The 18,028-nt window shown below is 42.2% G+C and overlaps 1 protein-coding gene across 1 annotated transcript in view; it reads left to right on the top strand.

Annotated features, from left to right (window-relative positions):
* Positions 1 to 18,028, top strand: part of CCDC39 (coiled-coil domain containing 39) — a 1,972,012-nt gene that overhangs the window by 1,703,725 nt on the left and 250,259 nt on the right. The window contains exon 17 of the mRNA XM_044070181.1: positions 9,148 to 9,288. Within this exon, the coding sequence (XP_043926116.1) occupies positions 9,148 to 9,288 (141 nt within the window). The remainder of the gene's footprint in view (positions 1 to 9,147; positions 9,289 to 18,028) is intronic.

Consider the following 18,028-nt stretch of genomic DNA (forward strand, 5'->3'; position numbering starts at 1 on the left):
TTGATTCGAACAGACAACACAACAGTCATGTGGTACATCAACAAGCAGGGAGGAACCCATTCTTATCCCCTTTGCAGACAAGCAATGATATTGTGGGAGACTGCTCTAAGTTTACACATCAATCTTCAAGCACGGTTCCTGCCAGGAGCACTGAATTCACTAGCAGATGTATTGAGCAGGCAAATTGTGGATCCCCACGAGTGGAAACTGGATCCTCAGGTTTTCAAACAGTTGACAGTGGCTTGGGGAACTCCAGACATAGATCTGTTCGCTTCTCCACTAAATTTCCAACTGCCAAAATTTTGCACAAAGATGTTTCACCCAAATGCTTGGAAAGTGGATGCTCTATCTTTCAGTTGGAACAACCTTCACGTTTATGCTTTTCCTCCTCTGCCTCTTCTCCCCAAAGTACTCTTGAAAGCCAGGCGGGACAAACCTTGCATGATTCTAATAGCACCAGATTGGCCACGTCAGCATTGGTATCCTCTGCTGAGGAGTTTAATTCAGGAGCCTCCTTGGCCTTTGCCTCAGATTCCTCATCTACTATCCCAGTCAAACACTCACTTACTCAATGTCAGAGTGCAGTCCCTGCATCTAGCTGCCTGGCGTATTCTGTAATGGAGCCGGTAGGGTCTCAGCTTCCTCAACAGGTTTTGAATGTCATTTTGGAAGCAAGGCGGCCTAGTACTCGAAAGGTTTATGCGGATAAATGGAAGAGATTTTTTCTTTGGAGCACAACAAAGGGCTTTGATGTTTCAGTGCCTAATTTGAGTTTTGCACTTCAGTATCTTACTGAGTTACTGGACAAGGGTTTGTCCTTCTCTTCTGTGAAGGTTCATGCTGCAGCCATTTCTGCTCACTATGATTGTGACCCTCCTTTATTTTCTCACCCTTTGTTCAAACAATTTCTTAGAGGGGCAAAGAATATAAGACCCCCACGTAGAGCTCCTACTCCTTCCTGGGATCTCAATTTTGTGTTGGAGAAGCTTACTTTACCTCCTTTTGAACCTGCAGCTACGTCTGACTTGAAGTTTTTGTCTTGGAAGACTGCTTTTTTGTTGGCCATTACTTCTGCTAGGAGGGTATCTGAATTGCAGGCACTCATGGCAGTTGAACCCTTTTTGATTTTCCATAAGGATAGAGTTTCTTTGCGTACTAACCCTACCTTTATGCCTAAAGTGATTTCTAATGTGGCCTTGAACCAGTCTATTCATTTGCCTACTTTTTATGCTGATCCCCAAAATAGGGGGGAAAAAGTCTTGCATTCTTTGGATATCCACAGACAGCTACGCTATTATTTGAGCAGAACTAAGGAGTTCAGGCAGACTCAACAGTTATTTGTTTCCTTTGCTTTGGGTTCACAAGGGAAAGCTGTTTCAAAGCAGACTATTTCTAAGTGGATTGGTCAATGTATTGCTTTTTGTTATTCTTATCATGGGAAGGATGTTCCTGCTGGAATCAGGCCTCATTCTACTTGGGCTACTGCCACTACTGCTTTTTTGAGGGGGGTAGCTACTAAGGATATTTGGAGGCAGCTACTTGGAGTTCTGTACACACCTTTACTAAGCATTACCATCTCCCTCTTTATTCCAAGTCCAGGGCTGGGTTTGCTACTGCAGTTTTACAAGGTATGTTAGCAGCTCCTAATGCTATTTAGTTTGCCAGCCTCCCTTTTCCTTTGCTTTGGGATTCTACCCAATGGTTATGACTGCAGCAATGTGAGACGAAGAACATAGTACAGTTTTGTACCTACCATAAATGTAGATGTTCGAGGATCTACATTGCTGCAGTCCTATTTTCCCTCCCTCCTTCCCCACTATAATTTGTAGGGGCTGTGTTTCTTTTGGGGTATTTACTTTTTTGGCTCTGGCCTTTCTTTTATAGGCCTTCTGACATCTGGGGCAAGAAAGACTGAGGATATGGCATCGGTCATGCGCTTAAGTACCAATACGTACTGACGTCAGTTCTGGGCGACAATGACCGATGCCAGCCTAGCTCTTTGGTATTCGGGCCGACCGAGGACAGCGGACTACCCAATGGTTATGACTGCAGCAATGTGAGACGAAGAACATCGTAAATTCACTGAATCAAATGGGTTCCATATAATATATAATATAAATATATATATATATATATATATATATATATATATATATATATATATATACACAGTCCTAGTTTATATAGTTCTCTGCTATAGTGGTTTTTTTGCAGCATATTTTTCTCTAGGTGTAAGTTCTGTATTCTTTGTCTAGTACAATTTCTTTAATACTATTTATAGTTGTCAGTATTATTATATTACTTATAGCGTGTTGTTCTGATGTCTTACAATGCCACTGGATTCAAGAAGTGTTCAGCTTGCGGACACAAGATCCCTCCCTGCCCCTCCCCCCAAGATCCCCATTCCGTTTCCATTTACTGTCTAGGTCCTTCTCATCTTCAGGACAGTTGCAGCATCTGTGCTGCCTTTGGTAACAAAGCACTTCATGGCAGACAAGAGAAACTCATCCTAAAATGTTTACTTCCTCCTCAGACAGGGTCTAACATGTCCTCTATATCCAAGTTACCATGTGCTTCTCTGTCTGCTGATGAAAGAAAGAGAAAGAGAGCGTGAGAAAGAGCCAAAGAGAAACACAGGGATAAACAAGATGACAAGAAGAGAGAAAGACAGAAAAGTCGAGGAATAGGTTCCCTGATCCAGCTGCCCTCCTAAGTTTGGCACCTAAGTTTTCTAGGAAGTTTGATGCACCTGCAACTTGGATCAGAACTCCCTCTACAAAACTTACTTTTTCTCCCTGGCCAGTTAGCCCCAGGTTGCATTCATCCATAGTCCAACACAAACTACCATCAAGACCAGCCTGTGTAGCTTCTTCCTCAAGATCTGGTTAATTCACCAGAAGCCTTACTGAGATGGATGTTGATTGCATGATGAGTAAATTCATGAGGACGCAGATTCAGCTGAAGGTCCTCCCAACTACATCCCCTAGGAGAGGGCTAGAAACAGACCCCTTAACCCCATCCCATCTAGTTCTAACACCTACTTCTTTCCCAGAGCTAACAGTCATGAGTCCGAACCCTTCTGCCCCACCAGCATTGGATCCGATAGCCCTGGAGACTTTGGCTCATAGATTCATATGTTCATAGGTTGGTACTAGTCTATTGGCCCCAGGGCCTATACAAGCCTAGCCATAACAATTCCCTGGCTATTTCTTCCCACACTATTTACTTCCCTGGACCCCTGTCTAGCAGGGTGACTGACGTGATCCCTGGGGTGAATTTCCTTTCTCCCATCTAGTCATCAAGGTTCCTTTTGAAGAGGGCCAAAGAGGTGCTCTGCTTGACATGTATTGGCAGTCTATTCCAGAGTATGGGGAGTCTCTGGGTCAGGAACCTATCCCTCAAGCATGTTTTGTTTATTGTGATGACAAGGTTTAGATCCCTGGAGCATGTGGCTCTGAGGGATTGGGATTTCTTTAAGTGTAGCATGTCCAACAGCTCTGGGTTTGACATGGCCTTGTATGTTAAGCAGAGATTGCCTCAGAGTAGACGATATGCGACAGAGTATAGCTGGAGTTTTTTAAGGCGGTCAGCATGGGGCATCTGCTTTAGGCCTGTGATTCTTTTAGTGAGGTATTTCTGCGGCCTTTCCAGTTGTTGCAGATGTTTGAGAGGTACATACCAAATGGGGCATCGTATTCTATATTCCCTTACTGTTTCAATGCCATTGTTTGCTGGTTGAGAAAAGTGGCAGAGCCAAAGTGTTGGGGTTGGAGCCCAGATGGTGGAGTTGTCTCCAAAGTTTTCTGAGCTTTTTCTTCCCCCTCGGTGCTTCGACATTAGAGAAGTCTCTAAGATCCTCCTTGGAAACTTATCAAGTCTGCTGACAGAGGTAGTTTCTCTTTGGGTCCATTAGCTGAGTCAGTTTTTGAGGATGTGGAAAGGGCCTTGGCCAGGCCAAGGAGACAAGTCCATGCACCATGCTGGATCCATCCTGATTCCTAATGGATCCTGTGCCTCTTTCCTATCATTTGAGTCAACAGGGACAGACAGACCCAGTTAGCTTTGAGGCAGCTCGATGTTTGAGCTCCCCATCTATTGCCAACATGTTTCCATCAGAGACCCTGAGACATGTCCCACAAAAGATGATATGATGTAAACAGAAACAAACATAATCTCCCAAGTCCATCACTGAGGGCACATATTTAGATAATTGAGAAGGATTCCCAAGATTTCCCCCCAAGGACATCAATTTTGGTGGCTTTCTGGAATTGATGGTGAAGCAGTGGAGGTCCATGGAAGCTCATTTCGTCTACAAGTCCATTTTCCTTGAAGCTTTTGAGTCTGGCCCATTGACATCCTGGGTGGTTCCACCTCCTGAAGCTTTAATAGATCTGCTAGAGGCAGAGGTGGCCTGCAAAATTAAGGTTCCAGGGATTCTTTCCCTGGCAATACCTTTCAGCACTCCTGAATGGAGGCCCAACTGCCATCCTGTGGTGGAAGTCTGGGATCGACTTTCTCTGCACCTACCTGCCTGGCTATCCATAACAATGGACAATTGGGTGCAGGGGATCATAACCAGAGATTACAATATTTCCTTCTTGAAACTACCCAAACAATCAAAGAGAATCCCAGGGATGCGGCAGTTCTAGAGATTCAAAATCTGCTCGGCAAAAGAGCCACCCAAGCAGTTACACCAGACCAGACAGGATCCGGTGCTTACTTAAAATTCTTTTTAGTGGCAAAAAATGGCGGACTGGATAGCAATTTTGGACCTCAGCATTTTGAACAAGTCAGTTCAACATAACAAAATCTGGATGGTCATGGTTCAGTCTGTCCTCCTGTTTTAGGGAAAGAAGATTGGATGTGCTCAATAGATCTTTAGGATGCATATTATCACATAAAAATAGACAAGTACTCCAGAAGACTTTTGCACTTCTGGCTGGGAGCCAGTCATTATCAGTTCAGAGCCATGCCCTTTGGTCTCACCACAGCCCCCGGGGTGCTCATAAAATGTATGGCAGTGGTTGCAGCTCACTTCAGACTGCAAGGATTCTGGGTGTTTCCATACTTAGACTGACTCATTACCACATCCACCAGGCATCTACTACAAGCTAGTGACTACATCCTTCAAACTTAATCCTGACTGGGGATCTCTGTGAATTATGAAAAATCACATCTAGAACCAGCACAACACCTAGAATTCAAAGGAGTGGTACAAACACCTGTATTGCTTTTCTACCCCAGGAAAGACTTCAGAGAATAAAATCACAAGTAACCCAAATTATTCACAACAGAACACTGACTGCAAGACTAATATTACAGTTTCTGGGAAATATGGCGGCCACCATCACATTAGTTCCCCTTGCAAAGTTTCACATGCAAATTCTACAGTGGCTCTTGGCATCCCAGTCATCATTACTGAGACAACCAATGTCACATCAAGTACGGATTGTCAATTTATGCAAAAAGAAAGTGAATTGGTGGCTCCATTCTGATGACATTCTGTCGGGCCATCCCTTTGTACCATCTCAACCCCAAGTGACCACGGATGTATCCCAGATAGGGTGGGGGTGGGCATTATCTGGGAAAGATGGTACAAGACACTTGGTCCCAGTTAGAAGCCAATTAGCACATCAATGTTCTGGAGATGAGGGAAGTGCTCCTGGTGTTACGTGCATTCCAAGAAACCCTTCCTTCAGGAAAGATTGCGATCCAAACAGTAGTTTGGTACATCAACAAACAAGTGGGAACCAGATCTTACCCTCTTTGTTGAGAAGCTCTCAGAGTATGGCAGTGGGCAATTTCATCTGTCTGCTTTCTAATCGCAATTCACATTCCAGAGAGCACCAACATGATCGTGGAAAAATTGAGCAGAATCATCCTGATGCCTCACAAATGGTCTCTCAATCCTTTGGTGCCAGCAGGGATATTCCACCAATGGGGACAGCCCTTCTGTGACCTCTTTGCTTCCTCCCTGAACAAGTGCAGCATCTATTTTGCCCTTATTCCCCCCTCCAGGGGAGTCACCGAGAGATACTCTCCTTCACGATTGCACCCCCCCCCTGCTCTACTGTATGCATTTTCCCTGATTCCTCTCATTTGCCAGTTTCTGAAGAAAGCCAACAGGTTGAAGAACAAAATAATTCTCATTGCTCCATTCTGGTCTTGACAGATATGGTCTCCTTTTCTGTGGCCTCACTTAATCCAGAAACCTTGGACACTGGAGCCAGCTCCAGACCTATTGTCCCATCCAGATGGACTCATTCATCTAAATCTTCAAAATCTCAAGCTCACGGCGTGCTCCAGTTCCAGTCATTGCCAGGCTTACCAGCCTTTCTGCCCCAGTTCAAATAATTGTCCTAACCTCCCACAAACCTTCGACTAAACATTTATACAGCAGCAACTGGCAACAATTTTCAAAATGGGCTACAGACAACAATCTTGACCCATACATGGCACCAGTTCACAAGGTTTTGGAATTTTTACCTTCGCTTTTCATTGCAGGAGTGTTCTCCTCAACTATATGGGCTCACGTTGCTGCAATTTCAAATGTTCATAATGGTCAAAATGATACTGCTTTAATGTCGCACAAACTCTGTAAAGTCTTTTTGAAAGGAACCTTATTGCTTAGACCTCCATACAAAAACACATCCTCACCATGGGTTTTGAATCTGGTGCTACAGTCTCTAATTACTCAACCATTTGAACCATCTGCAAATTGCAATTTGAAGTATTTGTCCTGGAAAACCTCCTTTTTGGTGGCTATTCCTTCAGCGAGGAGAATATCTTGAGTTACAGGCCTTATCTTGCAAACCTTCTTAACATTATTTTTCATAAGTACAGGGTATCTTTATGAACAAATCCCTCATTTTTGCCAAAATTAGTGTCTGACACTAATATCAATCAAACTATACAACTTTCAGTATTTTTTCCCAAATTTTCAAATAAAACAATGAGTAAAAAGGTCACACAGAAAACCAATAGGTAAAAAACACAAAAAGAAAAATTTAGCAAAACTAGATTTTCTACTGTGTGATTCCTTAAACCTCTTATGTTAGAGGTGACATGGGATATATGCAAATTACCCTTAAAGGACATCAGGTGTTTCAGCTAAATGGCAATTCTGACCTTTTCTTTTTAAGTCTGTTTACAGACATATTCAGGCCAAAAAACCCAAACCCCACTATCTGTGGACACGCATGTTTTTACCTTCTTATGGCATCATCAGCACAGCATAAGTGGAATGTTTGGTTAACATTTGGAAACACAGGGCTGTCGTACCCAAGTGATATTCATAAAACTTAGAGTGAATGCAAAATATCCCAAATAACAAACTAAAACAATTAGTAAAAATGTCACACAGAAAAAACAATAGATTAAAAAACACAAGTAGAAAAGTCTAGCAAAGCTACTTTCCACTGTGTGATTCCTTAAACCTCTTATGTTAGAGGCGGCATGGGATATATGCAAATCACACAGTGGAAAGTCTGGTTTAATTTTAATGGTAGCCACAGATGCCAGGCTTTCCTCCCTGGTAGTCCACATCATTTTGTTTTCTCAGAAGGAATCAACCAAAAAGACTTGCAAGAGCAAATGGAAAAGATTTTCTATTTGGGTGCTCTCAAAGGGTTTAGGCCCTTCTCCCAGTTTCAGGGATACAAGATTTTCTTTCTGAAAATTTTCTGTGAACTTCCACTTATTCAACTATAAAAGTCCAGGTGGCCTCCATTTTAGATTTTTACATAGGACACAGTAATTTGTCTATTGCATCAGTTAGGGTGACCAAAACTTTCCGTAAGGGAGCATTCTTATTGAGACTTCCTGTTTGAGATCCACTTCCACCACGAGATGTTATGGTCTGACTACAGTCATTGACCCAAAAAAACATTTGAACCTGCAACATTAGCAGATTTAAAATTTCTCTTTTGGAAGATTATTTTTCTGATTGCCATCACTTCAGCAAGATGAGTTTCAGAACTGTAAGCACTTTCATGCAAGCCGCCATTCCTTATTTTCCACAAAGATACAGTTTCACTGAAAACGAATCCCTCCTTCCTTCCAAAGGTGGCATGAGAAACAAACTTAAATCAACAAATTGATTTGCACATATTCTTACCAAACTTTGCTACCATGGGCGAATACACCCTCCATACCTTAGATGTCCATAGGCATCATAGATTTTATTTACATCGTACATAGAAAATCAGACCAGCTCTTTGTCTCTTTTTCCAAGGCAAAGCTAGGACAATATGTATCAAAGGTCGTACGTTATAGGTATACTTTCCACTGTGTGATTCCTTAAACCTTCCTTTGTTTATAAGACAAGAGGGTTGTCTTTCAATTCTAAGCAAAAGGCTCTCACTCTATCACAGCAATGGCAACTCTTTGACAACTTTTCCAAAAAGAGTACCTATCCATGATGTGCAACAACAACTTGGTCAACAGGTCATACCTTTGTATCCCATTAGAAAAATTGAATGTGCAGTCCAGAACTTGCTCATCCTTTGGCTCTGCCATTCTCAGGAATGTCCTTCTTTGAATCCACCCAGGTCCTTTTTAGGCATCCTGGGAGTCTGTCCCACATATTGAATTGGATGGAAATAGACAATATTGGATATGAAAGTTATATACCTAACATAGTGACAGATCCGTGTTTCCTATTTTCATCCAGTTCAACATCCCTCCCTCAGTCCACCTTCCGAATTGCCATTTTACATCTTCTGGGGCTCCACATTTCATACCCTAGTGGACAATGTTGTGCACTCCCCTTTTATTACCTCTAATAATTATTAGGGACATTATGGAAATAGCAAACTCAATCTGAGGTAAACCAGCTAGTAGGAGGGAATTGTGGGTAGGGGAGGCATCAGAAGTCTGGGATCCAGTACTCTGGTATAAGGCGCCATGGTTGGATCTGACTGGATCCGACAACTGCACACACTGAACTGAACAAAAATAGGACAACATGGATCTGTCATTATGGTAAGTGCCTAACTTTCATTTTGGTGTTACCTGGCATTCCTTTTAAGCTTTTTGCATGGTAATGTGTAGTATGACAATTATTTTCCTACTATAGGTTGTTGTATTTTTATGTTATCCATGCTACTAACTTTGTTATCCATGCTACTAACTTCTTTTTTTTTTCAGAGTATGAGCAGAACCCTTGAAGACCTGCTGACAGATGAAACTATGTACAGTAAATCAGTAGAAGAAAAACAATCAAAGATTACCCATTTAAATAAAGAATTGGATAATCAGAAACAGAAAATGGAAAGGGTTATGAAACAGGTAATTTTTTTTTGACTATAGCCATGTACTGATTCATTTACTATTGTATTACGACATAAACAATTGTGTGTGTGTGTGAGTGTGTGTGTGTGTGTGTGTGTGTGTGTGTGTGTGTGTGTGTGTGTGTGTGTGTGTGTGTGTAAATAATAAATATATATATATATATATATATATATATATATATATATATATATTCGTTTGCAGTTTAGAAGAGTGAGCATTCATCTAAGTGAATACTTTTTCTTCTGTTTAAAAAAAAAAAAAAAACACGATCATATGAGCAAATGTTCTTAACAGGATTGTAGCTGGCTTCTTGTTGTGTGAGATCGCTTTGTTGGGGGTAGGGAAATTAGCCCTTACCCTGCTATTGTGTAATCTCAGAATTGGTGTATATAATTGGGGTAGGGTGCAGGGAGTGCACCCCCTGCAAAAAAAATTGTTTTAGTATTGCTTGTTTTTAATCACTTTTAGATTCACTCTAAAATAATCACTGGTTTATGTTTCTTCCTTTGACCTTTTGATATTTCAAGAGACATTCATATATATATATATGTGTGTGTGTGTGTGTGTGTGTGTGTTTATATATAGGAAAGTTATGACTGTAGGCAATATCTTAACCACTCACAATAGGCCTCCCATTCATCCTTTGACTTTAACCAGTGTAATAGGTAATAGTTCATGTACACATTGTAGTATTTGCAGGGTTATCTATAATTTCACTGCAGTTAACAGTAATAGGTCATTTAACATTAGAAGTCTTATTACATGCCAACACACAAACTGTGGTGTATTTAAGTATCTTCACATGTGGGGCTTTCTGTGTGGGTCCGACCTCCTGCCATTTTAGGCAGTGGATCTCATTCCATTTGAATGATTTGAAGTATACAAAAGAATGAAGTGCACTGTACAATCATAAATTAATGCATCCCACTGAATGTTTTTTGTTTATTGGTATTGACATGATCCCTACAAATTACTTTATTAAGTCTGGGGTTAAGGTGGCACTTGATATGGAAATAAATGACTGGATAATAACTTTGGGTGCCTTATACCAACTAAATGAGGTATTATAACTTCAGAAGCTGGATGATTTTCATAGTATTAAAAGGTCTGTGCATGTCTCATCACCTGATGGCAGCATTCACAGTACATTTTCAGGATCCTCTGTGGCTTGAAATCTTTTGAAAATGTTGTGTCTAGTGCAGCTTTCACTACTTGATGACAACAGTTTTTTTATTGTTATTCAAATATATTCAGCAGTTTTCTGAATTTTGAATGTGATTTTGCGTATGCATTTGAATTATGCTGGGAATTTTATTCAAATAATTTTCAGCAGGAAGTTATTTTTTAAGAATAATCTCCATCAGTAGAAGCCTATTTAAAATAAATTATCAACAGTTTATATTTTATTGAGTTTAGGCGGTCAGATGGTATGTATTTAAAGGGAAGTTTGCCTAGAGCTTTAACAGTTACTCTGATGAAAGCCTGAGGGCCCAAACATAGTTTGTTCAATTAAGATTTGTTACCCTTGCACTGGTGTCCTAGATAAATAAAACTGGATTGTGGAAACTTAAAGGTGTTTGTTTCTTCACTGCTGGAATATATATATATATATATATATATATATATATATATATATATATATATATATATATATATATAGTTTTTCCTTGCACCTTTTGTTTCATGCACCTCCTGTGTGTGTGTGTGTGTGTATTTGTTTGTGTATGTGTGCACATCTGTGTGCATCTGCTCAAAAGTAAGTTATTTTGAAGATTCTGTAAGGTGGTAGTTCTCTAACTGGTGAAGTATTCAGCAGATGTCCTTCTGTTGTCATGTTGCAGCATTCATAACAGTAGGGAGTTGCTGATTGCAGCGCCACTGTCCGGCCAGTATACCAAAGTCTTTCCAGGAGGGGTACGTGTGACATCTCCTACCAGGGCCATAAACCGATGTTAGGTATAAAAGTGACGTCTGCATGTACCCTCATCAGAATTTTTCTGCCGCAGTGATCATCGGACGCCCGTTTGCCAGTTCCACTTCTGCATCTCGTTTCTTCAGATGACTGAATTCCAGATCACTGAAGACCAGACAACCGCTTCTGACCATTACAGATAAGTGCCCTGGGGGGGGGGGGGTTCTGCTTAATTTGCTTACTGCTTAGACTTACATGTCAGCTAGGAAAGGGAAGTGCACTTGTGGGTGACAAATTCCTCACAAGGACACACATGATGTGTGTTTTTTGTCTAGGCGAGGCCCATGACCATACATCCTGTCCAAATTGTAAGTCGTTTGTCCCCAAGACTCTCCCTAAATGATTAGCAGCTTTGAAACTATATCTAGAGAACCAAAGACTCCTGTGCTTGGCATTAGGCATGGAGGGAGGAGTAGGCCCATCCGATGAGCCGCCTAGGAAGAAGGCGAACAAAGTTAGGCCGGAATCCCAGGCTGGGCCTCAGGCATCCGAGCAGGCTCTAGAGGCGATTGAAGACCCAGAGTCTGTTCAGACAATGGTCACCAAAGCAGGCCCAGGAACCTTAACGCTAGGCAGGGTGTATGAAACCGAAGGTACGTCCACTGAGGTAACTCAGCCATCAGAGTCTGATGGTGGAGGGGAACCAAGGCTCGCATTTTTGGAAGCCCCTGCTCCTCCAATTCATGCTAGGCCGACATCCACTTCTCTTCTGTCTGCTCCTATGACTCCCTTGAAAAGGAAGCAAAAAAACAAGCACTCGGAGCCTCTACTGATGCCTGGTTGGGAATCATTCTCTCAAAGTCTGTTTAAGGCCTTTCAGGCCTTACAAACACAACAAGTTCCCCCTACTCTCACGCCTGAAACACCCCTCCATGTGTCTGAAGAAGACTACTCCTGTTCTGAGGAGTCCTTCTCGTTTGAAACACACATTGAATCCCCAAAGGAATTCATTACACCAGAGGAGGACTCTATTTCTCCTGAATCCCCAGGAGAAGAATTCACCTTTGGGGATACTATCTTCCTCATGAGGGAACATTTTAAGTGGCAGGCCTCTGAGTTTTCAGACTCCAAGAAAAGGTACTTTGACCTTTTGCAAATGGAGCAACCATCCCTTACTGCCTGCTTTTCAGGATGCCTTCCTAGTTGCTTTACAGTCTCCTGACTCTTAACCCCCAGCAGCCAAATGACCTGATTGATTTTATAGGGTCCCCCAAGACAAACAGTTTCTTTTCAGGAACCCGCCAGCAGACCCAGATGTTATAGCTGTTATATCTGTTTCTGCAGATAAAACATCTAGACAACTACCTTCTACTGCTTTTTACCCAACTGATAAAGACAGTAAATTAATGAACAGGACATGAAAAAAGGTATGTACCTCCTCCACTCTGGCCATTAAGGCCTTGAACTACCAAACACACATGGCAAGGTATGTTCTAGATACCATTTCTAAAGCCTCTACCCTTTTGACTGAGATTCAGGATTCCCCTATCAGAGCACAATTAAATTCACTCATCTCCACAACATCCCAAGTGACTAGGCACTCTATTAAGTGCAGTTAGATGCTGTGGAAGCTTCATCCAAAGCTGCAGCTTCTGGATCAGTACTTCAACGTTACTCCTGGGTAAGGCATCAGCCCCTCCCCATTGATTTTCAAACTAAACTATTGGATGCACCCTTAGACAATAAGGCCCTTTTCTGTCAAGTTGCTGCTGAGCTTCTCAAATCCTTCCAAGAGAAGGGTAAAGAATTACAGAACCTCAAACACCTCCTAGTATCCCATATTCCTAGATATCATAGAAATTACCCTCAGAAGCCCTCCTTTGTTAGAGGGCAATCTTTTCATTCAGTGCCACAAGCAAAGGGATGTAGACAGCCAAGGAAGACTTCTACCCCAGATTTCCCACCAGCTCCTCCATCACACCCTTTTGAAGCCAACCTGACCAATCCAAGCCTCCTCCACTGTGACTCACCTCCCTTGCATCCAGCAACACCCTTATCCCTTCATCTCACCATCTCCCTTCCCTCCTGGCAGAACACTGGGTCCCCTCCATCATCCAGAGAGGATATTACATGACTTGGTGGATGCTCCCACCTTTCCAAGGTATTCCTTAACCACCAAAAACCCAAACCCACCTCTTCCCACCCATCATTCATCAACTTCTGAAGCAAGGTACCATAGAACCAGTGTCTACCCCACAAAGAAACAGGCTTTTATTCCAGAATGTTTCTAGTACCAAGGAAAGAGGGTCCTTGGAGACCTATCCTGGATCTATCCTTTCTAAACCTCTTTCTCCATGTTCACAGTTTCAAAATGATTACCTTACCACTTCTCTTGCCTCTGATCCCCTCCCAGGCATTCATGGTAGCACTGGATCTACCTCCACATCTCCATTCATCCAGATTACAGGAAATTCCTCAGATCTTCAGTAGGCTGCTGTCATTTTCAATTCTCTGCATTGCCTTTTGGTCTCTCCACTGCCCCCACATGTTTACAAAGTGTCTAGCCCTCTTCATTGCTCATTGCAGGACCCAGGGTATAAAAAATATACCCATACTTGGACAATCTGCTCATCCTACATCAAGACCACTAACTTGGTGTCCAACACCTTCACTCATCTGAGGTTCATGCTAAATGTAGAAAAATCTCACCTGATCCCCTCACAGGGCTTGATTTTCCTGGGGTGGAGAATCCACACAAACTGCATGAAAGCCTTTATCCCAGACCAAAGGATTCAGGAACTTTGCCTGTACGTCTATCAGATACTTACCCCAATTGCCCTGACAGCTCGGGAATTCCTGAGAGTGTTAGGCCACATGGCATCCCTCATACCCATGCTGCCTTTGGCAAGACTTCACATGCGCAAAATTCAATGGATGTTAAAGAACGTATGGACCCAACACACTCAGCCCTTGGATTCTCCCCTTCCACTTCTCCTGTGCCTAAAAAAGGAGATCCAGTGGTGGCTCTCTGCAGTGCAGACCAACCTGGGGACCAACCTCCAAATTCCAGCCCCACAACAACAGCTCTCCACAGATGCTTCAGATCCGGGTTGTGGTGCAGTGTTACAAACAAACCAACAGCTCCTCTCAGTACAAGGAAAATGGTCTACTCTAAGGAAAAAGGACCACATCAACATCAAGGAAATGAGGGCACTGCTGTTAGCCCTTCTGACATTCAAGCCCTCTATTCTGCTAGGAACCCTAAATGTAATCACAGACAATATGACTGTCCTGTGGTACATAAGCAAGGGGGGACCAGGTCCTACCCACTATGCAGCCTGGCCATCCAGATATGGAACCTAGCTGCTTCTCTCAGGGTCCACTTATTAGCCATGTATATCCCCTCAGCAGAGAATGTTATGGCAGACACACTCAGCAGAACCTCCGCCCCCTCTCACGAATGGATGCTTCTGAAAGAGGTCTTCCTAGACCTGATACACAGGTGGGGTATTCCACAAGCAGACCTATTTGCCTCCCCACTCAACAGACAGATGCCCAACTTCTGCACAAGGAACCCACATCCACAAGCTTGGAAAGTGGATGCCTTCTCCTTCTCATGGGGGGATGTACCTGTACGCCTTCCCCCCTTCACTGTAATTCAAAAAGTCCTCCTAAAAATTTAGAAGGACAAACCAAAAATCCTAATGGTGACCCCCTTTTGGTCAAGACAGCATTGGTTTCCCCTTCTACATTCTCTAGTCAAGGGCAGTCACCACAGGTTACCCCACCATGTAGATCTACTCACACAGAATAAGGGATCCCTACTACACCCACAGGTGAACAACCTAAAATTGATGTTTTTGGGTGATAGGATTCTAATCCCTTATAGACACCTTTATTCAGAGGACATACTCAATGTTTTGCAGGAGGCCAGAAAACCAAGCACTAGGAGAAACTACATAGCTAATTGGCAGAGATTCTCCGATTGGTGTCATAGGAACAACCAGGACCCCCTCTCTACTCCCATACCAAGGGTCCTATCCTACTTGTGTGAGCTACCCCAATTAGGACTAACATATTCTTCAATCAAAGTCCATTTGTCTGCCATTTCTGCCTATTTCACCCCCTCTGGCATCCAGACTAGAAGTCAAACATTTTCTGAAGGGAGTCCTCCAAATCAAACCCCCACGGAGACCCATCCCTCCTCAGTGGGACCTAAGTTTTGTATTAGAAAAGCTAACCTCATCCCCCTTTGAACCAGCACACTCTGTTTGCCTGAAACTATGCACACTAAAAACAGTTTTGCTGGTAGCCCTCACCTCCGCCAGGAGGGTCTCAGAGATCCAAGCCCTTATGGCCACCTCTCCCTACCTTGTTTTCCACAAGCACATTGTAGTCCTCAGAACTAACCCTTTCTTCATGCCCAAGGTAGTTAATGAAATCTCATTGAACCAATCCATTACCCTACCAGTTTTTTACCCTCATCCACAAAATGCCTCAGAAAGGACCCTACATTCTCTGGATGTACACAGACAACTTCAATATTACTTAGACAAAACCAAAGATATCAGGAAGTCAGAGCAATTATTTATTTACTTCCATCCCAAAGCCCTAGGGAAAGCTGTCTGTAAGCAGACCATTGCCTCATGGTCAAGTCCATTTCCTTGTGCTACACCCACCATGGGAAATCCTTACAAGGTAATATTAAACCTCATTCTACCAGAGCAGCTGTTTCTTCTACTGCCTTTATCAAAGGCATAGACTCCTCTTCCATTTTTAGAAGCAGCTGCTTGGACCTCAGTACACACCTTCACCACACACTACAAGCTGGACATGGCATCCCGTGTTAGAGCAGGATTTGCCAGGACTATCCTACAGGGTCTACTTGACCACAGGACCCCTTCCTCCTCCCAGGTTCATACTTAAAGCTCTGGTACTCTCCCTACTGTTATGAATACTGCAACATGAGAATAGAAGGACATAGAATAGTTGTGTAAGAACTTACCATAACCTTAGATGTCGTTCTCTTCTGTGTTGCAGTATTCAGTCCCACCCACCTACCCCCCTGTCTCTTTCTGACTTCTACCCCAGGTATCACCTGTGGGCACATTGTCATCATCACCATGGTCTCAACCTGGGGTTGGCTTTAACATGTAAGTAAGGGTCTCATATTAGGACCCTCCTGGTAAAACCTCAGAGGCACTACTGTATGCAGCAAAGCAATCCTAAGGAGGGTACATGCAGACATTACTTTTATACCTAATGTCGGTTTATGGCCCTGGTAAGAGACATCACATGTACCCTCCTAGAGCAAAGACTTTGGTATACTGTCCAGATGCTGGCGCTGCAAGCAGCAACTCCCTACTGTTATGAATACTGCAACATAAAGAGGACGACATCTAAGGTTATGGTAAGTTCTTACACAACTATTCTTTCTTACTGCCACTCTCCTGTCAGCTGTCAGTGTTTCCAAGTGTCATTTCACTGAAAACATTTGATCAGTAAGCATACAAGGTTCTCTTATCACAATACAGTGAGAATGTATTGATCAAATTCAGATAACTTTAAATCAAAACAAAAAAAATATATAGAGGCATGTTATAAATAGCTTTCATACTTACCTTTCAAGAGGGTTTAAATTTGCTCACAGAAGGGATTGGAACATATGTTTTTCCAACAAATGTACGCACATTTAACTCTGTACAATATAACAGGATGTTACAATCCCAAAACATGTTCCTCGTGGACATATGAGCAAGAATGCAGAAACAAAAAAATCACTGTGCATGTTTTGAAAAACAACTTGAATACAGAAGGGAAATCAGAATATTGTGACCATTGTACTTGTAGACTATATCATTGTAAATTGAATGAAGTCTAAAATACAGATGCTCATTAGTAGTCTTGCAAATTTCCCATGTTGTTATACAAACAAACATAAATAACTGAAAAAAAAACAGATGATGAAGTACAAGTGTAAATGGTTCTTAGCATATAGCAACCTGTACTGAGACATTAAAATAAGAAATGTTTGTGTGTACATAGTGTGTGTACACACTCACACACACACACACACACACACACACATATATATATATATATATATATATATATGTATATGTATATTTGTCTATATATACATATATTTATATATATATAGTTATACTTTTTTTAGTTGAAACACTTTTCATCATGTCTTGATTCATTGCATTCTATTTCTTGAGACCTGGTTTAGTGAACCTGGTTTATTGAATCCTAGCATGGATAAGATAGGGCTTGCCCCTCAGTAAGACCTATGGTTGCACTTGTAAGAGGGGTTATGCTCAGCCGGAATGATTAATATTAACAGTGAACAACACAGTTATGTGTGGATAAAGCAGGACAACATGGGTTGAGATTGATAATAGGGGTCCTGAATGCTCATATTGGGACAGACAGAATAGGATATGAAGGCTGCCTGAGTCATCATGGGTGGGGCAACAGGAATAAAGAAGGAGATGCCATCCTAAACTTCTGGCTGGCAAATGGCTTGCTGGTGGCCAACACATGTTTCAGCTAGAGCAATAAGATCACCTGTAAGAGTGGCCAACATGAAACTTGGGTAAACTCCCTTCTAGCAAGAAAAGGGCATTAGGGTAGAGTCAGAGATTTCAAAGTCTTCTCTAATGGAACAGTCAGCACACTGCATGAACTAGTTACCACAATCACCTGCAAATGCTGGTCAGAGATGGCTCTAAAGTAAACAGAGATTAGGCTGAAGACCTAGACGTTGATTGGACTGAAAGCATAAGAGTTAAAGGAAATGCTCAGTGCTGTAGCACTTCA

This window comes from Protopterus annectens, chromosome 4.part1, assembly GCF_019279795.1.
Source record: "Protopterus annectens isolate FY-2018-M chromosome 4.part1, PAN1.0, whole genome shotgun sequence".
NCBI lineage: Eukaryota > Metazoa > Chordata > Ceratodontiformes > Protopteridae > Protopterus > Protopterus annectens.